Here is a 26,980-nt window from a genome sequence, read left to right as displayed (position 1 = left end):
CTGTATATTTTGATCACTGAAGAATTCAGTATTACAGCTGTGTGTGTGCTCTGTGTTCAACAAGCAAAATAGCAGATGATCTAATGGGCAAAATGTCTTTGAGTTATGGCACAGAAGCAAACATTGGAGTGTAGTTGCTTTAAATTCTTGTTGCAATCTTTCTTTGTTCATCAGGGAATTGCGATATTGTTTAAAACCAACCAAAGCCAAACTTTGTACATCTTGCAAAGCCATCAACTTTAAAGTTGCTGCATTGTTTTCTATGATTAAACAGATTGCAGAAAACAAAGAATTAATAAGAGGTGAAGTGTAAGGTAGTGAATTGCTGGAAACAAATCCAGTTGTAACCTAATCTCAGGGCTTGAAGTGATCTCTTATGGGTTGGTTATGATAAGATTCAATTCAAAAGTAATATGTTGTTGGCACAAGCATTCTGATCAAATTGAATAGCATCCTCTTAAAGAGCTGAGATGCTGAATGGTTTAAATCTGTGTTACAGGGTTTCATGAAATTCAATTTTGTTCACCATCTTTCCAGTGTTCACTCTGAATCAATGCGGCCTTTGTTGTTATGTCTTAGACAGGAAGGATCATCTCACCATTTCTTTCAAAGAGCAAACTTGATGGAAAAATATTAAACGACATTTCAAAATAATACATCAGTTTACAAAGTACCAAGAATTAAATAGATCTTTGTGACCAGAGCAGGCAAGAAATATCAATCAATCCTTGAATTAAAAAAAATTAATTTTAACTGTCATCAGCCGGGTCAATTTCCTTATTAACAAAAAAGTTGTTTGGAGAAGTACATTTTAAGGATGCTATACATGGTAACTTGCTGCAATCATGGCCAACTTTGGATTCAGAATTTCGATTTGAAAAGAGAAGTCACTCAAACCTAGACTTGGAGCATGACTGATTCCTGGGATGAGGGGGTTTTCTTGAGAGCAAGGGTTGGACTTGTATCCGTTGAAATTTAGAATAATAAAAAGTGAATCTTACTTTATCATTTAATATGCCTAAGGATCTTGACAGGGTGAGTGACAGGATGTTTTCTCTCTGGGCTATCCTAAAATGATAGGACATTGTTCTCTACTTGAGTCAAAGCTCAGCATGGTTATGCTGTGGAATTATCTTACCCAGAGAGTAGTGGAGGTGTTGATTGTTGAAATAATTTTAAAGCTGATTTAGATTCTTGAACTAATAAGGGAATCAGAGGTTAGGGGATTAGACAGGAGAGTTTACCTCATCCATGATCTTATCAAATGGAAGAGCAGGTTGGAGCGAGTGAGTCATATACATCTTATTTGGAATACACTGAGAAATTTGACAACCGTATTTCTTTTTTTCAAATTGGTGGAACTTCCCCCTCATTAGCTGTGGTGATCTCGACTGTAGAGACAGAAGTGAAACTGAAAGTTCTGGGAGTTACTGGAAATTGAAAGAGTGACAACTCCACAAACATCTAGCATTTCAAACTCTGCAGCACCGACAGAGGATGGAAATCATTATTTATGAAACGACTCTCAGAAAATTTCAGTTTGTCACAGCGGCGAATTTGGAGACAGGTAAAAAGCGCTGTGGTGAGGTTTAGATCAGAATTGGTGACTGTAAGCTACATTGCACATAAATGAAACAAAGAACTACGGATGTTGGAGATGTGAAAAATAAACCCATTGCTAGCAAAGCTCTGCAGGTCTGATAGCATCTGTAAGGAGAAAGCGACATGTTTGTCAAGGTTATCAGCAATTTGTATAGAGATAAATATTTGGTAGAGTGGTCTTGGAGTTGCGTTTCAGGGATGATCACCTCAAAACGAGATACGCAGCGTTGAATGGTAGATCAGTACCTCATTTTAAAAAGAGAGTCAATGTCTCCTTTGAAAGGCAGTTAGCTACAACAAATAGATCATTATATTGTGTTCATTAAAATAGAGGGAGAGAATTGTAAGCAATAATTCTTCTTTGACTGTCCTCAGCACCACCTAACAGCAGGTTTGACATACTATTGGGAAAATCTCTCAAAGCACTCTTGACATTTAACCAGTGTGACTTATGTTACCATAAACAATGGGGTTTGGACCAAGTACTGCAAAATGGATTAGTTTTTCAGATTTTTTGCTGATCGGCCAAATGGCTTCCTTCCATTCTGTCAATGTGTGAGAAACTGGCAGCTAGCTTTAAGTTGAAAGATGAGCAACCAGATATGCAGATTAAACTTGCAAGGAATTTAATCAAAGGAAATCCTTTGGGGAGGAGGGGGAAGTATGACCAGGGTAAGTGCAACCAAGTCCTGATGGGATGCTCCTTTTAGAATTTGCTTTTCCCAAATAATTGTGATGATTTTGTAACTTCTAACGTGATCCTTTTTTTTTTGGAAATACTTAAGCAGAATTTTGCGGGACAACATGACATGACATTTTATGAGGAGAATGTAGCGCGCCAGTGCAGTGATGTATTCCAGATCATACTGCGTGATCTGTAGTTCACAAAGTGTGTAATCAGACTGATCAGCTTTATTTATTGTAGAGGATACCAGGAACCAGAAAGGCAGATGCCTGTAGAATGGTTCTTAATTCAATAGCTTTACTTTGCAGCTCAGCCCCTTTCAGTAGGTGATTGATTTGGAAGCAGCTCCCTCTCTTCCCCCTCTCTGTGTCTCCGTCTCCTTCTCTGTCTCTCACTATCTCTGTCTTGCTCTTGCTCTCTGCTCATGTCTAGAAACTTGCTTTGAATAGGGTGGTGCTAAATGCCAATAGCAACACTGGGAGAACTTCTCTTCCTGCTCCCCGAAGTCTCCTGGAAAGTCTCCAAATTCTCTCTATTCCAGCATCCAGTTCCTCCTTAGATGAATTTCAGGATTTTTGCCTCCGCTGCTCTCTCAGGCAGTCCTTTCCCAGCAGTGATCACTTTTTTTTTGTGCAGAAGGCTTTCTGGTCAGATCCAAATTTACCCACTTGAATTTCCTGACACTCCATCCTGCTTTCATGATATTTATAGTATTTCTATGTAGTTAAGCCTCCTATTTGGTTTTTATTACCCTTTGCATTGTGTTTGGCAGGCCATTTAGTGAGCACCAATATGCTAGAATTCTTGCATTTCTTTCAACTTCATCATTTTCTGTATTGAAGCCTTTTTTTTCTGTACGTCGGACATCCATTTCCTCTTGTGTATGACAGTTTGCATCATTTCCTTTTAATTGATCTCTGCCGTTGTCAAGCTCAAGTCATACATTTTGACTGCTTTCTCCTGTTTCCAGTGGCCCTCCCATATGGAGTCAGATGCTGGTCCAGACAATTTGCATTGAGTTTCTGAATCTGCAATGGGTTTTTTTGCAATGGGTGCAAAGTATTTACAGCATAGAAATAAACCTTCAGCCCAACAAGTCTGGATGTTTGAATTAATTGCAAATTCAACCTCTGTCTGTTGTCTCTTGTAGGAGATCATAAAACATCCTGTGGCCATGTGATAAAATCCAGTGGTCTGAAGGAATGGTGCAAGGCACTTCTAGATGAGGTGAGTTCACAATTATTCTCTAGCACAGGGCACATGGACTTGCAGCTCCAAGGTTGGTCTCTTAGATTGAAGGGAGTGGATGGTAAATTTGCCCAATTTTCACCAGTGAGAGTCTCTCCACATTCCATTTCAGTCACCTTCATGGCCTCAGAATTTAACCAAACACTGAAATGGGCAGAAGCAATTGGAGGGTGAAGTACCAAGCACTAAGTATGCTACACTCCATTTTTCTTTTTCACAGAGAAGGTAACCAGCGGTTCCCGGAGGATGACAGATATTCAGTAAAGAATCTCCGAGGAGGATGAACTTAGATTAAACATTTCTAAAATTAATTGGGACCTGGTATTGGGTTTCTAGTTAGTTGCAGTATGTCTGTGATGGATGCAATATTCTTTCAGACTATCCTGCAGCAAGGTACCAAGGTATTGAGTATTAACCATCAATAGATGGGTGTGAGCAGGTACTGTATGAACTTGGGTGCAAGTCGAGTTTCTAAAGCTGCATCTTTGATCAAAACACAGGATGCTGACTTTTACATGAGAAGCTTTTTGGAGAGGTTAAAATACACCTCTCATAGTCACACTGTTGCAGAGTTTCCAAGTCAGACACAGATCTCACCAACTCCACCTGCAAGCGTAAGCCAAAGGGGCCAAAACAATAAGTCTGGTTACTGAAGTTTAATTATTAATAACTTCTGAGGATTCGAACATTAATACTAAATTCATCGAATTTAGCAAAGTCATCAAAAACAAAAGCCAACTGAACAAATTTGTGTAGTTTCAGATGGTTTTTACACTAGAGAAGAATGCTCAGCAGCAGAACATACATGGGATGTGTATTGACATCAATAAATCTTACCTTCCTCCTCACCGTCTAAATCAAAATCACAATCACCTATTGAATGGCATCATCAAACAAATCATCAACGTCACCTTTTATTGGTCTGGAAACAATCATTGTTTACCTGTTAAAATGCGTTACTTATCCCATATTCTCTGAATGATTTGACAGTCTCAATTCTGATTTCATCCCAGGGCTCTTCACACAGGCTTGCTAACATCAGAATCCAAATACTTGCCTCCCTTGGAAATATCTATGAAGCTTCACAAAATTTCAGATGCCTCTTGCAGTTTGCTTGGTGTTCCCCAAGAAGGATGGTAAAGCATAGCAAACAGTCAATGGACTTGAAAATACCTTGAAAAGTTTGTTTAGAGACATTAAATTATTGAGCAAGAGGGTTAGATCACCAGGGCTGATGCATGATCATAGTTTTGCAATCTAATTTCAGTAACGACAGCAGTAACAAAGTGTGGTTTAGAATGTGTTAAGGCAACACACATTTTACTTTTTGGGACTGTAGACTGCAAAAAGAGAGTTGGGCACTCCAAATGGCTAAACACACCAAGAGGAACTTTGTGTCTTCAAAGTCAGTTGGGATTGTGTGGTGTACACTTTAGCTACACCAGATTGTTACTTTTTGAGATACCAAGGTAGATTTGTAACCTACAGGTATCAGATGTTCCTGGATGGTTTTAAAAACAATCTGCTGAACAGCCTTTGGACTAACCCAGCTGCAGTTTCACAATTCAGATTGTGATATAACCAGAGGCATCCAGAAGTCTCCAAACAAGAAACGCATTTTCCCCCTTCTCACACTGAGTCGAAAAAAGTTATTGAAAACCTGGAGAGTCTAAACGGGGAATCCCAATATAGGAAGAGGCCTATGCCCACTCAATTGGCCATTGAATTGAAGATTGACCATTCCTGCTGGTGTCACGTGCACCAGATCTCCAATGGCTTGAATCTCTAGATGGGGCACAATTGTCTGCTTTGAAGCTCAATGACTTTAAATTTGAAATGGGCTGTGTTTCTGCTGTTCCTTCATTATACTCTTCAAGGGGAGGGATTGACAGGAACATAGACCCCACCAGTAAAGTGGCAGGCCTGGCTGCATGAGCGAATGTGCACAGACTTGAGGAGTGGAGCAGCAGCCTTGGACATTGTGCTGTTCTATGATTCTCTCAATGAGTCAGTCACAACCAGGGTGAGCTGGCCTTCAGCAGCAAGTACAAAATGTTTGGATTTCTTGGGCCAAAGTCAGATCCACTTCTCCACAAGATTAATAAAAATAAAATCCAATTTTTCTTTGGCCAAATGTTGTTGTGGCTAAACTTTACACAAGATTGTCCATTACAGTTTTGTATCATGGATAAACCAGTTGCTGGGATAAAATTAACTTTCTGAAATTTGAAGGGTGTGACTTGATTGATGTTCATCCATCCTTTCAAATACATATTCACACTGTCCCACTGAGGGTTAGTATTCACAGCTGAATATTGACTCTGATGGGAACTAAGGCACATCTTGCCTTTTTTTTTCTGTAAAGGTTCTGGATCAATCGATTAAATTGTAGTCTTGATGGGCACTCCACATGTAAATTGTTTGAATGTCTCAATTAGATTTCAGCCAGTAACTCTCTCTTGAGATTGCCAATGTTTGGCATACTTTTAAAAAGTGAAACTCTGACTTGCCTGAAGACTGCACCTTATCATAGATGCACCTGTCAGTGATTGTCACAAGACTCTGCCTTGGTGGCTTTCCATTTCTGACTGTCTGGGGACTCTATGAGCTGGGAATGAGTTTGACCACAATAATTGGTTCTCTTTATAGGGTGGCTTCACATTTAATTGCCCTAAGTGTGCAAAGGAGTGGCCTTGGCAGGAAGTACGGAAAATTGCGCAGTTGACCCAGGATGAATGTAAGTCGTATGAGGAGCAGCTTAACAGGATAATGAAACCCAAAGCAGAGTGGTACAAAAAGGTAACCTGAGTGTTTTTTCTCAATTGATTTAGAGTTGAGTGATTTCTGTTTTTAAATCAAAATATTGACTGGTGTTTAATAAAATCAAACCTGTCCTTTTGATGGTTTGTTGAAGCAAAGTTGCCTGGATATTGAAATGAGATGGATAGATCCATCGCTAGTTAATTAGCATAAAGCCATCCAACACTGGGCGACTTGTTCGCAATAAGTAAAGTGATGACAGTTCCAGAGGCAAAAAGAGGACCCTGGGTGGTGGGAGATACACACTGCTGACGATGAAGGAATGAGAAAAGCATATTTGTAATGGGCTTGATCAAGAGATCTGCAAAAGAGAAAGAAGGCAGTGACTAAAAGTTGGATGGGGGTGAGGGGAGGGAAAGCATGAAGAAGCAAAATGAGTGATAGTGTCAAACCATAACCTAGTTATAAATTTCACATATTTTGTTCAAAAGGCTGTGGATGCAGGGACAATGCAAGCACTGAAGCTTTATAAGCAGGTCCAGTCTGCACAGTGACAAATGCAGTTCAATTACAGGCCATTGCCAAATGAATGGTGGACCAGACTTGAGGGCTGAATGGCCTACTCATTTTCTCTGTTCTTAGGAATAATCAACACTATGGCAGAAACTTGTACAATTAAACATTCTGAGATCAGAATGGTGTGCTAGCTGTTCTCAGTGGAGAGCACACTTAAGACTGTGTTCCCATGTCCTGCCCTGGTCGAGACTCACACTTGAGTGTATTAGTGAGGAGTAACTGCATAGGCAGAGGTGTGAGTTTCCTGATGAGATATTAAAGCAAGGAGCCATCTGCTTGTGCAGGCAGCCGTGCAAGATTCCATGCATTCTTTGGAAGACAGCAAAGGGCATTAACCAAGTGTCCTGGTCAATATCTATCCCTCAATTAGCATTACAAAGCTGAACGCCTTATCATTGGCACATTACTACCCACATAGTACCTGGTGGTGCTAAGACCATAAGACGTAGGAGCAGAAATTAGGCCATTCAGCCCATTTGTTCTGCCATTTAATCATGGCTGATAAGTTTCTCATCCTCATTCTCCCTGTAACCCTTGATCCCCTTGACAATCAAGAATCTATCTCAGTCTTAAGTACGCTTAGTGATATGGCCTGGACAGCCTTCTGTAGCGGTGAATTCCATAGATTCACCGCTCTCTGGCTGAAGAGGTTTCTCCTTATCTCCATTCAAAGATCTTCCCTTTACTCTAATGTTGTGCCCTCAGGTCCTAGACCTCCTGTGCAGAACCTTTGTCAAAGGCCTTCTTGAAGTCCAGGTAGATAACATCCATTTGCTCTCCTTGGTCCAACCTGCTAATTACTCCCTCAAAGAATACTAGCAGATTTGTCAGGCATGAACTCCCCTTGATGAAACCATGCTGACTTTGCCCTGTTTAACCGTGCACTTCCAAGTATTCAGAAATCTCATCCTTCACAATGGATTCCAGCATCTTACCAAATGGAAGGAGGGTGGTACGTGTGTGGAATGAGCTGCGAGAGGAAGTGTTGGGGTCTGGTACAATTGCAACATTTAAAAGGCATCTGGATGGATATATGAATATGAAGGGTTTGGAGGGATATGGGCTGGGTGCTGGCACGTGGGACTAGATTGGGTTGAGATATCTGGTCGGCATGGACGGGTTGGACCGAATGGTCTGTTTCCGTGCTGTACATCTCTATGACTGTATAACCCAGGTTAGGCTAATTGATCTGTAATTTTCCGTATTTTGCCATACTCTCTTTTTAAACCGGTGTGTTACGTTAGCGATTTTCCAGTCTCCTGGGACTGTCCCTGATTCTAGTGATTCCTGAAAGATCTCTCAAACTAACCAGAAGGGGTCAGTAGTTTTTTTTAGTTCTGTGCTGTCTGCTCCAAATGTAAATGATACCATTCTGTCTTTCAGTTCTAAACTTATATTCCTGTGATTTGCATTCTTACCATAAGCATTTATGTCACACTTCCTCATTTTGTTTCTCAGTGTCCAAACTGTCGTCTCTACGTACAGAGGATGGATCCGGAGAAGCTGTGTGTACAGTGCCTGCCTTGCTCAGAGAAATCAAACAAAACCTTTCAGTTTTGCTGGGGCTGTCTGAGAGAGTGGAAGGACCGTGATGCGCAGAGTAATAGCTGTGGTAATACATCCTGCAGTCTGACAGCTCTGCTTCTGAGCTGCGATACAATCGATGACCAGGCCAGCCCAGTGTATGGGTGTCCCAGAATCCGGGCTTGCCCCAGCTGTGAGGCATTAACGCAACACTCTGGGACAGGCTGCCCAGGTGTCTCATGTCCCAGTTGCCACTGTCAGTTTTGTTTCCGGTGCCTCGAGTCATTTGAACACCATAGAGGAAGACAAGCTGGCTCAATGCGTTGCTGTATTGTTGAAAGGCAAAGACTCACTGGCCAAGATGTCGACAGTAAACACATGCCAGTGTGTGATGAGGATGAATTGATAACTCAGTATTTATTAGAGATGGCCTTTGACAGGGAGCGGCAAAGGCACAGCCAGGCAAGAAATGTACACTTACAGCAACAGGGAAACCAACTGCCTGGGGGCCCCTGTGTAATTTTCTGACCTGCATTAGGGAAAGTCCTGTTTAATAGCCCACTGATACAAAATGGAAGCTTCATTTGATGTAATGTCTTTATTCTCTGCTGCCTTCTAATAGCAGATTTTTTTAATATACACTCTCTCTCCCCAGGCTCAAAGCAGCAGTTCTCCCACTGCGCTTTGCTAAGTGATCATTCCCCTATGATAAGCTTGGACAGTAAAAAGGAAGCTGATGTTGCTCTCAATCACCCATCACAGGGTATCCAGAAATACTGAAATTCTAGCAGGCAGCTTTGCCCATTGGGGTCTCAGTAACTAGTGAGGAATTAACTTACTCCTTACATTGGACCTTGGATGTTTGCAACAACAAGGTAACCCCATGTCCATGCTGCAATGATATCGTTCCTTCTGAAAGCTGAAGTCCTACCTCCAGGATTAATTTAGGATCTGTGTTGGCATGGATGAGGTGCATCCAAGGAACTGTTTCCATGCTGCACGTCTCTATATCTTACTATTCACTATGGGGATCAGCAGTTCCTACTAAAGTTTCCTATATCTGACAGCTGGTAAGCCACTGTTCAGTGCTGAGAGATATATCTTCCAGGCTAAAGAATGGTGTCACTACACTGATGTGTTTTCTAGTGAGATTCTCACTTCATGAGGAATTTCACTCCCTCTTGTGGATAGTTCAGCTTATCCCAATTCCCTGCTGAAGGTATAAGCACCATCTGATCAGGTTGTGCATTTCAAAACACATGCAGGCACTGTATAAAAACCAGTTGTCCTCCTGTCATTTCTGTATCTTTAGTCTCTGTTCTGGTCAGTGACCCCTTGTCATAACAGACAGGTGTTTAGAGAATACAGCTTTGTCCTGGTGACTATGTAGACCTGACTAACCTCCGCTCATCGGTTCATGTATTAAAAAAAACCCATAGGATTCTTCCAGCTACACAAAACATTCCTCCTTCAATTCCTCTGAATTCTAGACTGTAACCTCTTCAAATCTGTCTTTCTGAACTCATCCTTGCTTTACAGTACAATTTCAATATAGACCCGATTAATATTCCTGAATCTCCTGTAGCATCTTCTGGTTCATTGAAGTGAATTTGAAGCACTCATTCACTGTCATTTACATCAGTTGGTATTACCTCAGTCTCAGTATCTAATGCTATAGAGTCATACAGCACAGAAAGAGGTACTTCAGACTATCATGTCTCTACTGACCAACAAATACCAGATTACACGAATCCCATTTACCTTCATTCCCTCGTTTGAAAACCCCAATATTTTACTACTATGAACAAATTGAAAGGTTATATTGGTCAGTCATGATGATGACACCCTGCTATTTCTCACTTGCCTACTAATCACCCTTTCGCAATCTCCATGACTTACATTAATCATTTTTCCAGATTTTCTTTTTGAACATTGCAATACAACATCAACCGGCTCAAGACCCAGCCAAGGAAATTCTGAGGTAAAGGAGAGGGGTAAAATAACAGGGAGATCAATTTATTTTAAACTTGTTCAGTAGATTTCTCCATAGCTCCTGAATTTTGTTTGTCATTGAACTAACTGGGATAGATTTCGGGGCTTTTCCCTCACCCTTTCTGCAGTAAACGTCACAGCACTTTGCTGTAGGACCACAAATAACCATCAAGGACTACCTTTGGACAGAAAACTCCAGCAGCAGCAGCAGGAGAACCACATAGGTAGAGTCATAGAGATGTACAGCATGGAAACAGACCATTTGGTCCAACCCGTCCATGCCGACCAGATATCCCAACCCAATCTAGTCCCACCTGCCAGCGCCCAGCCCATATCCCTCCAAACCCTTCCCATTCATATACCCATCCAAATGCCTCTTAAATGTTGCAATTGTACCAGCCTCCACCACATCCTTTGGAAGCTCATTCCATATATGTACCACCCTCTGTGTGAAAAGTTGCCCCTTAGGTCTCTTTTATATCTTTCCCCTCTCACCCTAAACCTATGCCCTCTAGTTCTGGACTCCCCGACCCCAGGGAAAAGACTTTGTCTATTTATCCTATCCATGCCCCTCATAATTTTGTAAACCTCTATAAGGTCACCCCTCAGCATCCGACGCTCCAGGGAAAACAGCCCCAGCCTATTCGGCCTCTCCCTGTAGATCAGATCCTCCAACCCTGGCAAAATCCTTGTAAATCTTTTCTGAACACTTTCAAGTTTCACAACATCTTTCCAATAGGAAGAAGACCAGAATTTCACGCAATATTCCAACAGTGGCCTAACCAATGTCCTGTACAGCCGCAACATGACCTCCCAACTCCTGTACTCAATACTCTGACCAATAAAGGAAAGCATACCAAACATTTTGCTTCAGTATCCTATCTACCTGCGACTGCACTTTCAAGGAGCTATGAACCTGCACTCCAAGGTCTCTTTGTTCAGCGACACTCCCTAGGACATTACCATTAAGTGTATAAGCCCTGCTAAGATTTGCTTTCCCAAAATGCAGCACCTCGCATTTATCTGAATTAAACTCCATCTGCCACTTCTCAGCTCATTGGCCCATCTGGTCCAGATCCTTTTGTAATCTGAGGTAACCCTCTTCGCTGTCCATTATATCTCCAATTTTGGTGTCAGCTGCAAACCTACTGTCTCTCTTATGCTCACATCCAAATCATTTATGTAAATGACAAAAAGTAGAGGACCCAGCACCGATCCTTGTGGCACTCCACTGGTCACAGGCCTCCAGTCTGAAAAACAACCCTCCACCACCACCCTCTGTCTTCTACCTTTGAGCCAGTTCTGTATCCACATGGACTGGGAAGATCCCACACACAATCCATGTCTGCAGTGAGTTATTCCAGCCTCCATGCAGAACTGGGAAAGGGGATGTTGATTTGTATTTCTGTTTGGATTGCAATCCAGGATGCAGTAAGCGGTGGTGGAAAGGTGATGTGGAAACTATGGTGATAATATACCTTTGTCTTTGTTAAAGGTTTGATTCAGATTTTGTTATCATTAGTCAGTGCACATGGTGGTAATTCAGAGTTTATCAGCTCAGCCTGACTGCAAAGGTTTCACTATTTAAACATTTCTATCACAGTAGCCATGACCAAGGAGCTTCCAACCATCAATCAATCATCATGTTCCATCACAAGCAGTTGAATCATTGTTTAAGTTTGGCTTTATTCTTTTTCAATAAAACAGCTTTCTGTGATGGCTGTTGATCTGCTGTAATTATGAAAGATGCAGTTTTCCACAGTGTTAACTTCAATATAACTAAGCCTGGAAATGAAGACTTCGCAGTTAGTTTAAACTTGCAGCTATACTTAAGGTGTGTGTGTGTAACTTCTGTCTCGGCCAAGTGAAGACCTTGTTCAGTTCATGGTTGGGGCATCTTTCTTAATCACAGAATTGGTATAGCTAACAAGGGAAGCCATTTTGCTTTAATGTGGGAAATGACCTTTCAATTTTAATCTAATTTTTCAAGACTAAGAATAATGGGTTTCTGTACTTGATGTATAATTTACTGTTATATTTGGTTTACTGTTCCTTCACCTGTCTGAACAAAACAAAGTTATCTGCTGATCTGACAGAACCCACAGTTTCAGTTTGATTTTTGAGAAAAGGAGAAATGTGATTCTTTCTCATGATGCCTGGGTCTCGTTGTTATTTATCTGCTTAATAAACCGAATGAAACAAACAAGAAACTCCAGACACATTTCTGGGAGGGGCCAATGACCCTAAAGCTAGGAATGTTTCTAGTGTTTCAAACACAAACAATGAGACAGTGTTGATTATAATGGTAATTGGTTTAGTTACGATGCCTTCCTTAGTGGAATTGCCTCACAACAGCTACTGCCATGTGAGGGGCCAGAGGATATTTAGTAACCCAGAATTGTTTCCCATGAAGCAGTCAATACTTTGTAGATGGCAAATCACAGAGTTTGATGAAAAAATATTTAAAAATTCTTCCTGAAACTTTCCTTCTTTTGGGGACCTTCTAATGACTTCCTGACGTCCAACACAATGTTAGCGTGGGACGGAATCGGGTGATCGGTTTACAGGGAATGGGATCTTCATTGATCCCTGAGCTCACTGTTTTGTGGTCCTCAGTAACTCTAATGGGAATGCAGGCACTTCCGGTTTTGGAATACTGCCGAAAAGATCAACCGAGGCAGTTTCGTATATGAAGTTACAATCATTTACCAGCAGAGGGCAACTCAGATTCATTCATTTCAATCCCTCACAATGCTACTCTTCTCCAGCTTCCACCCCAAACACTTTAATACAGCCATCCCCTACGGACAAGCCCTACGCATACACAGGATCTGCTCAGATGAGGAGGAACACGATGGACACCTGACACCTGAAAGTGCTGAAAGATGCCATCATAAAAATAGGGTACGATGCTCAACTCATTGATCACGAGAAACCATAATGACGACCTCAGGAGACAGACAGGATGCAATCGATAGGGAACCCTTCATTTTCCAGGACTTCCCGGGAGCCGGGCAACTATGCCATGTTCTTCACAGTCTGCAACACATTTTTGATGAGTATGAGTACCTCGCCAAGACCTTCCCCACATCTTCACTTATCGCCTTTAAACAACCACCAAACTTTAAACAGACCATTGCTTGCAGTAAACTGCCCGGCTTTCAGGACCACGTCGACCACAACACCATACAACCCTGTCAGGGCAACTACTGGAAAACGTGAAGAGTGTCAACATGGATATTACTATTACACATGGGGACACTGCCCACCATTTGTGCAGCAAGTACCCATGTGACTGGCCCAACGTTGTCTATCTCATATGCTGCAGGCAAGGATGCCCTGAGGCATGGAACATTGGCAAAACCAAACAGACACTGTGACAATGGATGAATGGACTCCGTGTAACAATAACCAGACAGGGGTGCTCCCTCCCAGTCGGGGAACCCATCAGCGGGCAGGGATGTTTGGCCTCGGATCGTCGGGTGACCATCCTCCCATGCAGACTTCGGGATATGCAACAACGCAGAGTGACTGAGCAGAGGCTAATAGCTAAGTTCGGTACCAATGAGGATGGCCTCAACTAGGAACTTGGGGTCATGTTTTAAGTTATCTCAAGAATGTGACATAAAGGAAATTCTGGGATTTGCATATTAATGAATCGAAATCTGCAACCCATTCTAAATTTTGAAAGATTTGACAGCAATCTAGGTTTGTTCAACGTATCATTTTAATTGCCTGACACTCTGATATTTTGCTATAAGTTCTGTGTTTCATGATCCTGCCGCACTAGTTAGCTTACGAAGGAGCAGCGATCTGAAAGCTAGTGCTGTGCTTCCAAATAAACCTGTTGGACTATCACCTGGTATTGTGTGATTTTTAACTTTGACCACCCCATCCAACACTGGCACCTCCTCATCATTTCAATCCCAAGCACTGGGCCAGCTGTTGTACGATCTCATTGAATATCTCAGTCTGAAATTCTGCCCGAGAAACACCAAGGGACAGATTAATACTTTGAAGGTGTGAGAGACATTGTGGTCAGAGTTGATTCAACCACATTGAGGTGCACGTCCAGACCCTGCAGATTTGGAGAGAATTGCCCCGGCCACCGAAGATTCCAATGAACAAGTCCGCTCTGTCTGGAGCTCTCCGAAAGGATTGGTGCTGGGTCCACTATTTTTTGTCAATTATAGAAACGATTTGGATGTGAGCATAAGAGATATAGTTAGTAAGTTTGCAGATGACACCAAAATTGAAGGTGTAGTGGATAGCGAAGAAGGCTACCTCAGATTACAGTGGGGTCTGGACCAGATGGGCCAATGAGCTGAGAAGTGGCAGATGGAGTTTAATTCAGATAAATGAGAGGTGCTGCATTTTAGGAAAGCATATCTTTGCAGGACTTATACACTTAATGGTAAGGTCCTAGGGAGTGTTGCTGAACAAAGGGACCTTGGAGTGCAGGTTCATAGCTCCTTGTAAGTAGAGTCACAGATGTTTAGGATAGTGAAGAAGGCGTTTGGTATGCTTTCCTTTATTGGTCAGAGTACAGGAGTTGGGAGGTCATGTTGCGACTGTACAGGACATTGGTTAGGCCACTGTTGGAATATTGTGTGCAATTTCTGGCCTCCTTCCTCTTGGAAGGATGTTGTGAAACTTGGAATGGTTCAGAAAAGAGTTGCAGAGGAACCTGTATTATTTGAATTTCGGATTATCCAAAGAAGATCTTAAGGTCCCGATAGAAACGTCACATCAAAGAGGTGTTTCCAACACTGATCATGTCTTTTGTTTACAATGATTAAAAATGAACACAGCTTACTGAAATGTAGCCGACAACAGTCCTGGACACCAATGGAAGCCCAGGTACCATCTCCAAATGACCCTCTCTCTCTCTCTACTTTCTCTGGAGTTCTGCATAGGGGTGTACCTTGAACACCTTCCCCAGGTAATCTCTCCAACATTGTCCTGTACAGGGGAGAGGTGGAATTTGACAAACAGTTGCAGTAAAATGTTTTGTGTGTGTGTGTACGTGGTATTTTGAGAATTATCCTCTCCCTCCCTACCTCTTCTCTCCCCCCCCCCCACCACCCCGACAAAAGGCAGAAGCAGTCTTGCTGTTGGTGTCCAGTCCAGCTGTGTGTGTGTGTGGGGGGCGCAGAGTTGGATGGGATTGGGGAGCTGGACGGGGTTGGGGAGGGTGTGGATTGTACGGGGGCCAGGGCAGGGGTTGGTGAAGTCAGGGCAGACGGGGGAGCAGGGGGCTCGTGCGCGGTGTGCTGCTGCCTAGTCTCCTTAACGGGGAGCGGACTTAGCAAGGGCTCACTGTGTCAGACACATTGAACTGATTGGCGTGGGGGGGGGGGGTCAGCAATGCTGCAGGTCCCTTACACACGTGTCTGTCTGCTCAAAAACAAACCCTGAGACAGAGAGAGGGAGCAAGTCAGGCAGAGCGAGGAGAAAGTAAAGTTCAGAAAACTCAGAGTCCCCGAGGAGAGACATTGAATCAATTAACCGAATAATCAATTATCTGAACGAAATAGTGCTCGCCCATCTCGTTCGGATAATCGAGGTACCTCTGTACAAGGATGTTGCCAGGGCTGAAGGGTTTGAGTTATAGAGGCTGAACAGGCTGGGGCTGTTTCCTTGAAACGTCGGAGGCTGAAGGGTGACCTTACAGAGGTTTATAAAATCATAAGGGGCATGGATAGGATAAATAGACAGGCTCTTTTCTCTGGCATGGGGGTGTCAAGAACTAGAGTCGTAGAGATGTGCAGCATGGAAACAGACCCTTCGATCCAACTCGTCCACGCCGACCAGATATCCTAACCCAATCTAGTCCCACCTGCCAGCACCTGGTCCATATCCCTCCAAACCCTTCCTATTCATGTACCTATCCAAATGCCTCTTAAATGTTGCAATTGTACCAGCCTCCACTACATCCTCTGGCAGCTCATTCCATACAAATACCACTCTCTGCATGAAAAAGTTACCCCTTAGTTCTCTTATATTTTTCCCCTCTCTCCCTAAACCTATGCCCTCTAGTTCTGGACTCCCCGACCCCAGGGAAAAAACTTTGTCTATTTATCCTATCCATGTCCCTCATAATTTTGTAAACCTCTGTAAGGTCACCATTGCCACTCGGAATGGCACTAACCACTCCATCACTTACCGACCATCTTCCCCACCTGGCATCATACCCAAACTATCACAAATGTGTAAGAAACTAATGAAACCACCCACCAGGGTGATCCTTTTGTCTGACTGGGTGCTATTTAGGATTGGAGCAATCCACACCAAGTTTCATCATTAACAGGACATTACCCTATTTATTCCAAATACACTGATCCTTTGCAAGTCGCAAGGGAAGAAAACGAAAAGATTAATCATCTGCTGCTGTGAACCTTAAACGGTACCCCAGAAACATAGATGTATTCACCATGCAACAGACAAAAGATAGATGATTTGATCCAAACTTTGAGTGGAAAATGTAAACAAGGGAATTAAAATTTTGCAGCTCTAAAGACCAGATCATTTAGGATAAATTGTCTTTCTTAGTTCCTTTGACTGTAGCAACAATGACCTGTTGTCTGTAAAGCTATGGTCAATCATCACTTTGATAGCTGATTGGTTTGACCTAGAATTCTAACACAAGACCTTCCTTTTAGGTTCCTTGTTGTTTTGCCTTCTTGTTTGTGCAGCGAAGGGTGAATGACATTTTCTGCTCACTAGCTCCTGCTCCCACCAGTTTTTAATAAACTGCAGCTTGTCCAGTCTGAGGGTTGTCATCAGGCAGTTTTTCCTTAACGTCTCCTAGTTCTGCTCAATAATATAACAAAATCATTGCTTCAAAACAGCATTGTCTAGCACAGCAAGAAATATGCACTCTCTGATTTTTACAAATTGCAACACACTCCTGGTATGTCAACTATATCTGACTTCCATTCCATTTAATAGACCAAAAAGGGAAGCATGTAGTCCCTTATGTCACCTTGTACCCCGACCTGTCACCTACCTGACAGGAGCTACCAGAGTGGCTGTCTGGTAAGGAAAGAGCTTATTGTTTGACACTCCCAGACTATCCTATATTACACGGAACCTGTTAGATTTAAACTGCGTTCTGCATTTCTAAAGAACCGTAATCAGATTTCTTGCCAGAAACGCAGTTTTTTTAAATGGAAAAATTATGGAAACGAGGGTGGCATTCTGATTGTAATTGCCACTCCTTGGAAAATCTGGAACACTGTTGCTTCAAATCTCCGGGATTATACGTACATTAGTCTATGTTGTTTAAAAAAAGGCATGAGTCTGCTTGAGAACTGCACAACAGGTTGATATCGCTCCTTGGTATTGCAACTGTACGATTCAAGATCGGAGATAGTTACAGAGAGTGGTAAACTCGGCCCGGACAATCACAAAGGCCAACCTCCCATCTATAGAATCCATCGACCAAGCCCGCTGTCAAAGAAAGGCTGCCAACATTCTTAAAGATCCATCCCACCCTGGTAATGTTTTTCTACAACCTCTACCATCGGGGAGAAGGTACAGACGCCTGAACACATGCACCAGCTGGTTTCGAAACTGGCTACTGTTGTTAGAATACTGAATGGACGCACAAACTCTGAACATTTGCCAGTACCCGTGTTTTTGTTTTTGCTGCTGTTAGCATATTATTTACTTATCCGTGCTGTTTAACTCTGTGATCTGCCTGTATTGCTCACAAGACAAAGCTTTTCAGTGTGACTCCGCACACGTGACAATAAATTCAATTCAATATGTTTTGAACAATAAACTCAATTTTGTCTTCTGACCACGGATGCCAGAATGAATGAGCTGTTTCGATATCATATCCTGCAACCTGCAATGAAACCATGTTGTGACCTGCTAACACACTGGCCCAGGAGATCAGTGCTCTGACACTATCACTATATACCTGTACTGCACTGGAACCAAAGTCATGCACACATAGTATTACTGCCTGTCCTTTCTCAGCATGGTCTTTCACCTTTTGTCACTTTGCCCATCAGTCCTAGTGGAGCAGACCAACAAGTCACGTTTTACATTCCTGAATTAGAATACATTGCACTTCTTGTTGAATACTTGATCGAGCAACTTACTGTTCGGACAGCGAGTAAGTGTTGCATAGTAAATCTTTTTAAAGAGGTCAAGATGCCATAGTTTTAGATGACCACTGAGCTGCTGTCTCAATACAGAGAGACGGCTGGTGGTGAGTTTAACCAGAGGGTCACTATGCCCGAGATAAGGGGCCAGTACTGGAATTGAACATATGCTGTTGGCACTATTCTGTGTTGCAAACTAGCCGTCCAGCTAACTGTCGCCCACTTAAAGGTTGTAATTATAGGAAGTGATCTATAGCTTTTACAGAGTGGAGAATATAAGGCAATAAAACATAGGAGCAGAAATTAGGCCATTCAGCCCATCAAGTCTGCTCAGCCATTCAATGATGGCTGATTAGTTTCTCAACCCCATTCTCCCACTTTCTCCCTGTAACCCTTGATCCCCTTGATACTCAAGAACCTGTCTCTATCTTAAATACACTAACTGACCTGGCCTCAACAGCCTTCTGTGGCAATCAATTCCATAGATTCATTACTCTCTGGCTGAAGAAGTTTCTCCTTACCTCCATTCTAAAAGGTCTTCCTTTTACTCTAAGGCTGTGCCCTCGGGTCCCAGTCTCTCCTACCAATGGAAACATCTTCCCAACATCCACTCTATCCAGGCCATTGAGTATTTGGTATGTTTCAATTAGTTCCCTCCTCATCCTTCTGAACTCTATCAAGTATAGACCCAGAGTCCTCAAACATTCCTCATATGTTAAGCTGTTCATTCCTGGGACCATTCTTGTGAACCTCCTGTGAACATAGTCTGGGTCCAGTACATCCTCCCTGAGATATGGGGCCCAAAACTGCACACAATACTCCAAATGTGATTTGACCAGAGCCTTATAGAGCCTCAGAAGTACATCCCAGCTTTTATATTCGAGTCTTCTCAAAAGAAATGCCATCATTGCATTTGCCTTCCTAACTACTGACACAACTTGCATGTTTGCCTTGAGAAAATTCTGGTCCAGAACTCCCAAGTCTCTTTACTTCAGACTTCTGAATTTTCTCCCCATTTTTAGAAAATATAGTTGGAATAGTTGCCTCAATATCTTTTACAATGCATGTTTTCAGAGTGAATATCCTTGTTCCAAGATATTTTGAAATCAACCTGTTCAGAGACTTTCTGGCACACCTCTGGAAAAGGTAGAGCTTGCACCGGGCCTCTGGACGCAGAGGTAGGGAAACTACCACTGCACCAGGATGGCCTGACATACTAGTTAAATTCAAGAGTATGGTGCTGGAAAAACACAGCAGGTCAGGCAGCATCCAAGGAGCAGGAGAATCGATGTTTTGGGCAAAAGCCCTTCATCAGGAATTCCTGATCGAGGACTTATGCCTGAAACATTGATTCTCCTGCTCCTCAGATGCTGCCTGACCCGAGGAGCTTTTCCAGCACCACATTTTCAACTCTAATCTGCAGTCCTCACTTTCACCCATACTGGTTAAATGCTATCCTTGTGAAATATATGCATCTTAATTTAATAAAACTTTTCCAACAGGTAAATCAGCAGTATGTTCCATACCAAATGGGTGGCAATGATGCTGAGTACACAAAGAAAGTGAGTTAGATTAGATTACATTACCGTGTGGAAACAGGCCCAACAAGTCCACACCGACCCGCAACCCACCCATACCCCTACATTTACCCCTTACCTAACACTATGGGCAATTTAACATGGCTAATTCACCTGACCTGCACATCTTTGGACTGTGGGAGGAAACCGGAGCACCCGGAGGAAACCCACGCAGACACGGGGAGAACGTGCAAATTCCACACAGTCAGTCACCTGAGGCGGGAATTGAACCCGGGTCTCTGGCGCTGTGAGGCAGCAGTGCTAACCACTGTGCCACCGTGCCGCCGTTGTTGAGGTGATTAGCACAGAGGCATTTCCAGGGATAGCATAGGAAGCACATGAGATACAAATAAATAGTAAGATCTGCAGATGAAGATAGATGGAGGGACGGCTCACAGGACAACACTTCCAGCACAACTAACCGAAACATAACCAAGGAGAAATAAAAGCAAAATGCTGAGCAAACTCAACAGCTCTGGCAGCAATTTTTATTTATTAATTTGTGGGATGTGGGCGTCGCTGGCTGGCCAGCGTTTATTGCCCGTCCCTAGCTGCCCTTGAGAAGGTGGGGGTGAGCTGCCTTCTTGAACTGCTGCAGTCCACCTGCTGTGAGTTGACCCACAATGCCGTTAGGGAGGGAATTCCAGGATTTTGACCCAGCGACGGTGAAGGAACGGTGATATATTTCCAAGTCAGGATGGCGAGTGTCTTAGAGAGGAACTTGAAGTTCTCCAATATCTGCTGCCCTTGTCCTTCTAGATGGAAGTGGTTGTGGGTTTGGAAGGTGCTGTCTGAGGGTCTTTTGTGAATTTCTGCAGTGCATCTTGTAGATAGGACACACTGCTGCTACTGAGCGTCAGTGGGGGAGGGAGTGGATTCTTGTAGATGTAATGCCAATCAAGTGGGCTGCTTTGTCCTGAATGGTGTCAAGCTTCTTGAGTGTTGTTGGATCTGCACTCATACAAGAAAGTGTGGAGCATTCCACCATGCTCCTGACTTGTGCCTTGTAGATGGTGGACAGACTTTGAGGATTCAGGAAGTGCATTTACTTGGTGCAGTATTTCGAGTCTCTGACCTGCTCTTGTAACCACTGTATTTCTGTGGTGAGTCCAGTTGAGTTTCTGGTAAATGATCTGCCCCAGGATGTTGTTAGTGGTGAATTAAGTGATGGTAACATTGTTGAATGCCGAGGGGTGGTGATGGTCATGGTCTGGTATTTGTGTGGTGCGGGTGGGCCAGCATGGTGGCTCAGTGGCTAGCACTGCTGCACCAGGGACCCAGGTTCAAATCCTACCTCAGGTGACACTGTGGAGTTTGCATATTCTCCCTGTGTCTGCATGGGTGTCCTCCTATGGTCCAAAGATGTGCAGGTCAGGTGAATTGTCCATGCTAAATTGCCCCTAGTGTTAGGTCCATTAATCAGGGGTAAATGTACGGTAGGGGAATGGGTCAGGGTGGGTTATTCTTCGGAGGATCTGTGTGGACTTGTTGGGCCAAATGGCCTGATTCCTGTAGGGAATTTAATCTAATCTAATCTAATGTTACTTGCCATTTGTCAGCCCAAGCCTGGATTTTGTCCAGATCTTGTTACGTTTGAACATGGGCTGCTTCAGTGTCTGAGGAGTTGTGAATAGTGTTGAACATTGTGCAAACATCAATGAACATCTCCCCTTCTGACCTTATGACAGAGGGTGGGTCATTGATGAAGCAGCTGAAGGTGGTTGGGCCTAAGACACTACTCTGAGGAACTCTGTGAAGATGCCCTAGATCTGAGATGATTTATCCCCAACAACCATGACCATCTTCCTATGTATCAAGGTATGACCCCAATCACTGGTGAGTTTGCCCCCATTACCCATTAATTCCAGTTTTGTTAGCGCTCCTTGATGCCACACTCAGTCAAATGCAGCCTTGATGTCAAGGGCTGTCACTGGAATTCAGTTCTTTTGTCTATGTTTGAACTAAGACTGTAATGAGGTCAAGAGCTGAGTGGCCTGGCAGAACCCAAAATGGACGTCACTGAGCAGGTGCTGCTGGTTAACACTGTTGATGGACACCTTCCATCACTTTACCGATGATTGAGAATAGACTGACAGGGTGGTAATTGGCTGGGTTGGACTTGTTCTGCTTTTTACGAACAGGACATACTTTGGCACTTTCCACCTTGTCGGGTAAATACCAGTGTTGTATCTGTACTGGAACAGCTTGGCTCGGGGAATGGCAAGTTAGAGTCATCATGTCATAGAGTCCTACAGCCCAGAGACAGGCCCTTTGGCCCAAAGTGGTCCATGCTGACCAAAATGTCCATTCACGCTAACCCCATTTTCCTGCACTTGGCCCATATCCTTCTAAATTTTTCCTTTCCATTTATTTGTCCAAATTTCTCTTAAATGTTGCTAATGTTGTCACCTCACCCACTCCTGCTGGCAGCTCATTCCATTTGCGATCCCCCCTCTGTGTAAGAAAGTTGCCCTTCAGGTTCCCTTTTATTCATTCCCCTCTGACCTTAAACTGATGCCCTTTTGTCATCGATTTTCCCAACCCTGGGAAAAGGACTGAGTGCATTCACCCTATCCATGCCTCCAATGATCTATAAAATCTTCTACTTCTATAAGATCCTCCCTCAGTGTCCTATACTCTAAAGAAAAAGTCCTATTGACCAACTTCTTCCTGTAACTCAGACTGTTGAGTCCTGGCAACATTCTTGTAAATTTCTTCTGCACTCTTTCCAGTTTAATAACATTTCTCCTGTAGCAAAGTGACCAAAACTGAAAACAGTACTCCAAGTGTGGCCTCACCAGCATCTTGTACAACTGCAACATAACTTCCCAACTGCTATAATTAATATCCTGACTGATGAAGGCCAGTGTGCCAAAAGCCTTCTTCACTGCCCTGTTGACCTGCAACTCCACTTTCAGAGGACCGTGCACCTGAACTCCAAGGTCCCTCAGTTCCATTACACTCCCTAAGTCCCTACCATTCACCATGAAACTCCTGCCTTGATTTGAGTTTCAAAAATGCAAGACCTCAAACTTATCTATATTAACCTCCATTTGCCATTTCTTGGCCCATTTCCCAGGCTGATCAAAGTCCTGCTGCAATTTCTGACAACCTTCCTCACTGTCCACGATTTTGCCTATTTTAGTGTCATCTGCAGACTTACTAATCATGCCTTGTACATTCTCATCCAAACCATTGATATAGATAACAACAGCAATGGGCCCAGCACCCACTCCTGAGGCTCTCCACTAGCTCCACTCTAGTCTGACAAGCATCCTTCCACTATTACCGTCTGCTTCCTACCATCAAGCCAATTGTGTATCCAATTTGCCAGCTCGTCCTGGATTCCATATGATCTAACCCTCCAGAGAAGCCTACCATGTGGAACCTTATCAAAGGCCTTACTGAAATCCAGATAGACTACGTCTACCGCCCTGCCCTCGTTAACCTTCCTGGTTACTTCACCGAAGAACTCTAACAAAATTTGTGAGGTATGATCACACGTAGCCATGCTGACTATTCCTAATTGAACTCCATCTTTCCAAATGCAAGAGTATCTTATCTCTCAGAATCTTCTCAAGTAATTTACCTACCACAGATGTTAAGCTTACTGGTCTATAGTTCCCAAGTTTTTCTTTGCAGCCTTTCTTGAATAAGAGCACAATATTTGCTACCCTCCAGTCTTCTCATGGCTAACAATGATGCAAAAATATCAGCTGAGGCCCCTGCAATTTCTTCTCTAGTCTTGTGCAGTATTCTTGGATGTATCTGGTCAAGATCAGCAGATTTATTCACTTCATACACTCTAACACCTCCACTACTGTGATATGGATTCTCCCCAAGATATGATCACTAATTTCCCCAAGTTCCCATGTCTTCATGTCTTTCTCCACGGTAAGTACAGAGGAGAAATATTCATTGAGAACCTCGCCCATCTCCTGAGGTTCTACACATACATGGCCCCTTTGGTCCTTGAGGGGCTCTATTCTCTTTCTAGTGATTCTTTTTCCTTTAAAATACTTGAGCAGCCTATTCCTGCCAATCTTGCTCTACCCTCACAGGAACATATAGACCTCTAACTATCTCACTTTAAAAGGCCTCCCACTTGCCGGAGGTCCCTTTGCCTGCAAACAAACTACTCCAATCAACCTCTGCATGCTCCTGTCTAATTCCAGCAAAATTTACCTTCAACCTGTGGACCAGTTTTGTTCTGGAGCACAAGTCTTCAGTACAATTACTGGAATGTTGTCAGGGCCCATAGCCTTTGCAGTATCCAATGCATCCAATTGTTTCTTGATATAATGTGGAGTGAACTGAATTGGCTGAAGATTGGTATCTGTAATGCTGGGGCCACTGGAGGAGACCAAGATGGATCATCCACTCAGCACTTCTGGCTGAAGGTTGCTGTGAAAGCTTCAGATGTTGTTTTGCACTGATGTGTTGACCTCTTCCATCATTGAGTTTGGGGATATTTGTGGAGGTTCCTCTTCCTCCGGTGAGTTGTTTAATCATCCCCCACTATTCACGGCTGGATGTGGCAGGACTGCAGAGTTTAGAACTGATCCATTGGTTGTGGGATCACTTAGCTCTGTCTATCACTCGCTGCTTAGGCTGGTTGTCAAGCAAGTCGTCCTATTTGGTGGCTTCACCAGATTGACACCTCATCTTCAGGTATGCCTGGTGCTGCTCCTGGCATGCCCTCCTGCACTCTCCAATGAAGCAGGGTTGATCCCTGGCTTGATGGTACTGGTTGAGTGGGGAATATGTGGGGCTGCCACTTTGTGGATTGTGCTGCAGTACAATTCTGCTGCTCTTGATAGCCCACAGTGCGACATGGGTGCCCAATCTCGAGCTGGTAGACCTGTTCGAAGTCTGTCCCATTTAGCATGGTGATAGTGCCACACACATGCTGGAGGTTATTCTCAATGTGAAGGTAGGACTTTGTCTCCACAAGCACTGTGTGGTGGACACTCTTCCTGATACTGTCATGGGCAGATACATCTGCAGCTGGCAGATTGGTGAGGGTGAGGTAAAATGTATTTTTCCCTCTTGTTGGGTCCCTCACTACCTCCTCCAGACCCAATCTAGCAAGTATGCCCTTCAGGACCCGACCAGCGCAATGGCTGCTGAGCTGTACTGCTGCTGAGCCACTCTTGGTGGTGGTCATTGAAATCTCCTAACTCAGAGTACATTTTGTGTTCTGGCTATACCCAGTGCTTCCTTAAAGTGTTGTTCAACATAGAGGAATACCAATTCATCAGTCGAGGGAGGGCGGTATGTGATTATCAGCAGGAGGTTTCCTTGCCCGTGTTGAACCTGAAGCTATGAGACTTCATGAGGTCGGGAGTCAATGTTGAGGATAGTGGATTACAGTCAAGTGGGAGCTGCCTTGGGAGTCCAGTGGGACAGGACATATCCAGGGATGGTAATGCTGGTGCCTAGGACATTGTCTGTAAGGTATGATAATGTGAGTATGACTATGTCAGGCTGTTGCTTGACTAGTCTGTGAGACAGCTCTACAAACTTTGGCATTCACCCCAAATGTTAGTAAGGTGGACTTTGCAGGGTTGACACAGCTGTTTCTGACGTTGCCTTTTCCGGTGCCTTGATCGATGCCAGGTGATCCATCCGGTTTCATTTCTTTGAGACTTTGGAGCAATTGGTACAACTGAGTGGCTTGCTGGGCCATTTCAGAGGGCAATTGAGAATCAGTGACATTGCTGTGGGTCTGGAGTGACATGGAGGCAGGACTGGGTGAGGGTGGCAGATTTCCTTCCCTGATGGACATTAATGAACCAGATGTGCTTTTCCAAGAATCAACCATGATTTCATGCTCATCAGTAGATTCTTCATTCTAGTTTTTTCATTGAATTCAAATTCCACCATCTGCCATGGGGTGGGGATTCAAACCCAGGCCCCCAGAACATTAGCTGAGTTTCTGGATCATTAGTCTAGTGATATCACCAATAGGCCATCGCCGGGAGAGAGAAACAGAGTTTTGAGTCCAATGTGGCTCTCCTTCAGAAGTGAAGAGAGATGAAAATGTGTTGGTCCTTCTGCTGTTATAAAGGAAGGGGGTGCAAGGGAGAAACCCCAGTGTAAAGCTTTGAGGATCATATATTCAAACTCACCTATTTCTTCAGATTATTTATTTAATTTCTGTGATCTGTACTTGCGAACACATTAAACAGCTCACCCTAAGATTGTGTTCTGTTCGAATATGTTTATTTTCTTCGTTCTCAAACGTTGGACCCATGTCAGACACTTAAAGGTGAATCAATGCGTGGCAGTGACGCTTGAGATTGTGTGGATATAAAAAAGACCAGATGAGAACTTGGTCAGAGGTGGGTGACATCAAGTGCAGGGCTGTGGTTTGAATAAACCCATGTAATTCGAGAGACCTGCACGTGGAGCTATTGGCTATGGGTGAGGTTTTAATTGAATACTTCTCATCTATATTCACAAAGGAGAAAGACATTGCAGCCAGGGGTTTCAGGTTGGAATGGTAAGGTTCTGGAACATGTTAGATTAATAAGGAGGAGATATTAGGCTTTTTAAACAGGCTTACAGGTCTATAAATGTCCAGGGCTTGATAAGATGTAACCCAGGCAGCTGTGGGAGGCAAAGGAGGAGATGCTGGGTCCTGGTGGAGATATTTAATCCCTTGCTGGCCACAGGTGAAATGCCAGATGAATGAAGGATAGTTAATCTGATTCATTTGTTCGAGAAGGGCAGCAGGGATAGGCCATTTAGTCTGATATAACATAGAACTTAGATCCCTACTGTGTGGAAACAGGCCATTTGGCCAAACAAGTCTGCTCTGACCCTCTGAAGAGGAACCCACCCAGACCCATTCGCTGCCCTATTACTCTACATTTAGCCTTAACAAATGCACCTAACCT

At 43.4% G+C, this 26,980-nt stretch overlaps 1 protein-coding gene across 1 annotated transcript; it reads left to right on the top strand.

Annotated features, from left to right (window-relative positions):
• Positions 1–1,367: 1,367 nt before the first annotated feature.
• LOC122558522 (putative E3 ubiquitin-protein ligase RNF144A-A) lies at positions 1,368–14,254 on the top strand. The gene is made up of 4 exons (XM_043707201.2): positions 1,368–1,567; positions 3,438–3,514; positions 6,185–6,334; positions 8,330–14,254. Exons 1-4 carry the CDS (start codon positions 1,498–1,500, stop codon positions 8,921–8,923), a joined length of 891 nt encoding a protein of 296 aa, XP_043563136.2. The 5' UTR covers positions 1,368–1,497; the 3' UTR covers positions 8,924–14,254.
• Positions 14,255–26,980: the final 12,726 nt, after the last annotated feature.

The sequence above is a fragment of the Chiloscyllium plagiosum genome, unplaced genomic scaffold (genome assembly GCF_037043375.1).
Source record: "Chiloscyllium plagiosum isolate Xiang-an unplaced genomic scaffold, Cpla_swu_hap1 HiC_scaffold_17, whole genome shotgun sequence".
Lineage (NCBI taxonomy): Eukaryota > Metazoa > Chordata > Chondrichthyes > Orectolobiformes > Hemiscylliidae > Chiloscyllium > Chiloscyllium plagiosum.
Note: the sequence above shows the minus strand (reverse complement) of the source record. Positions and strands in the feature narration are given on the sequence as shown.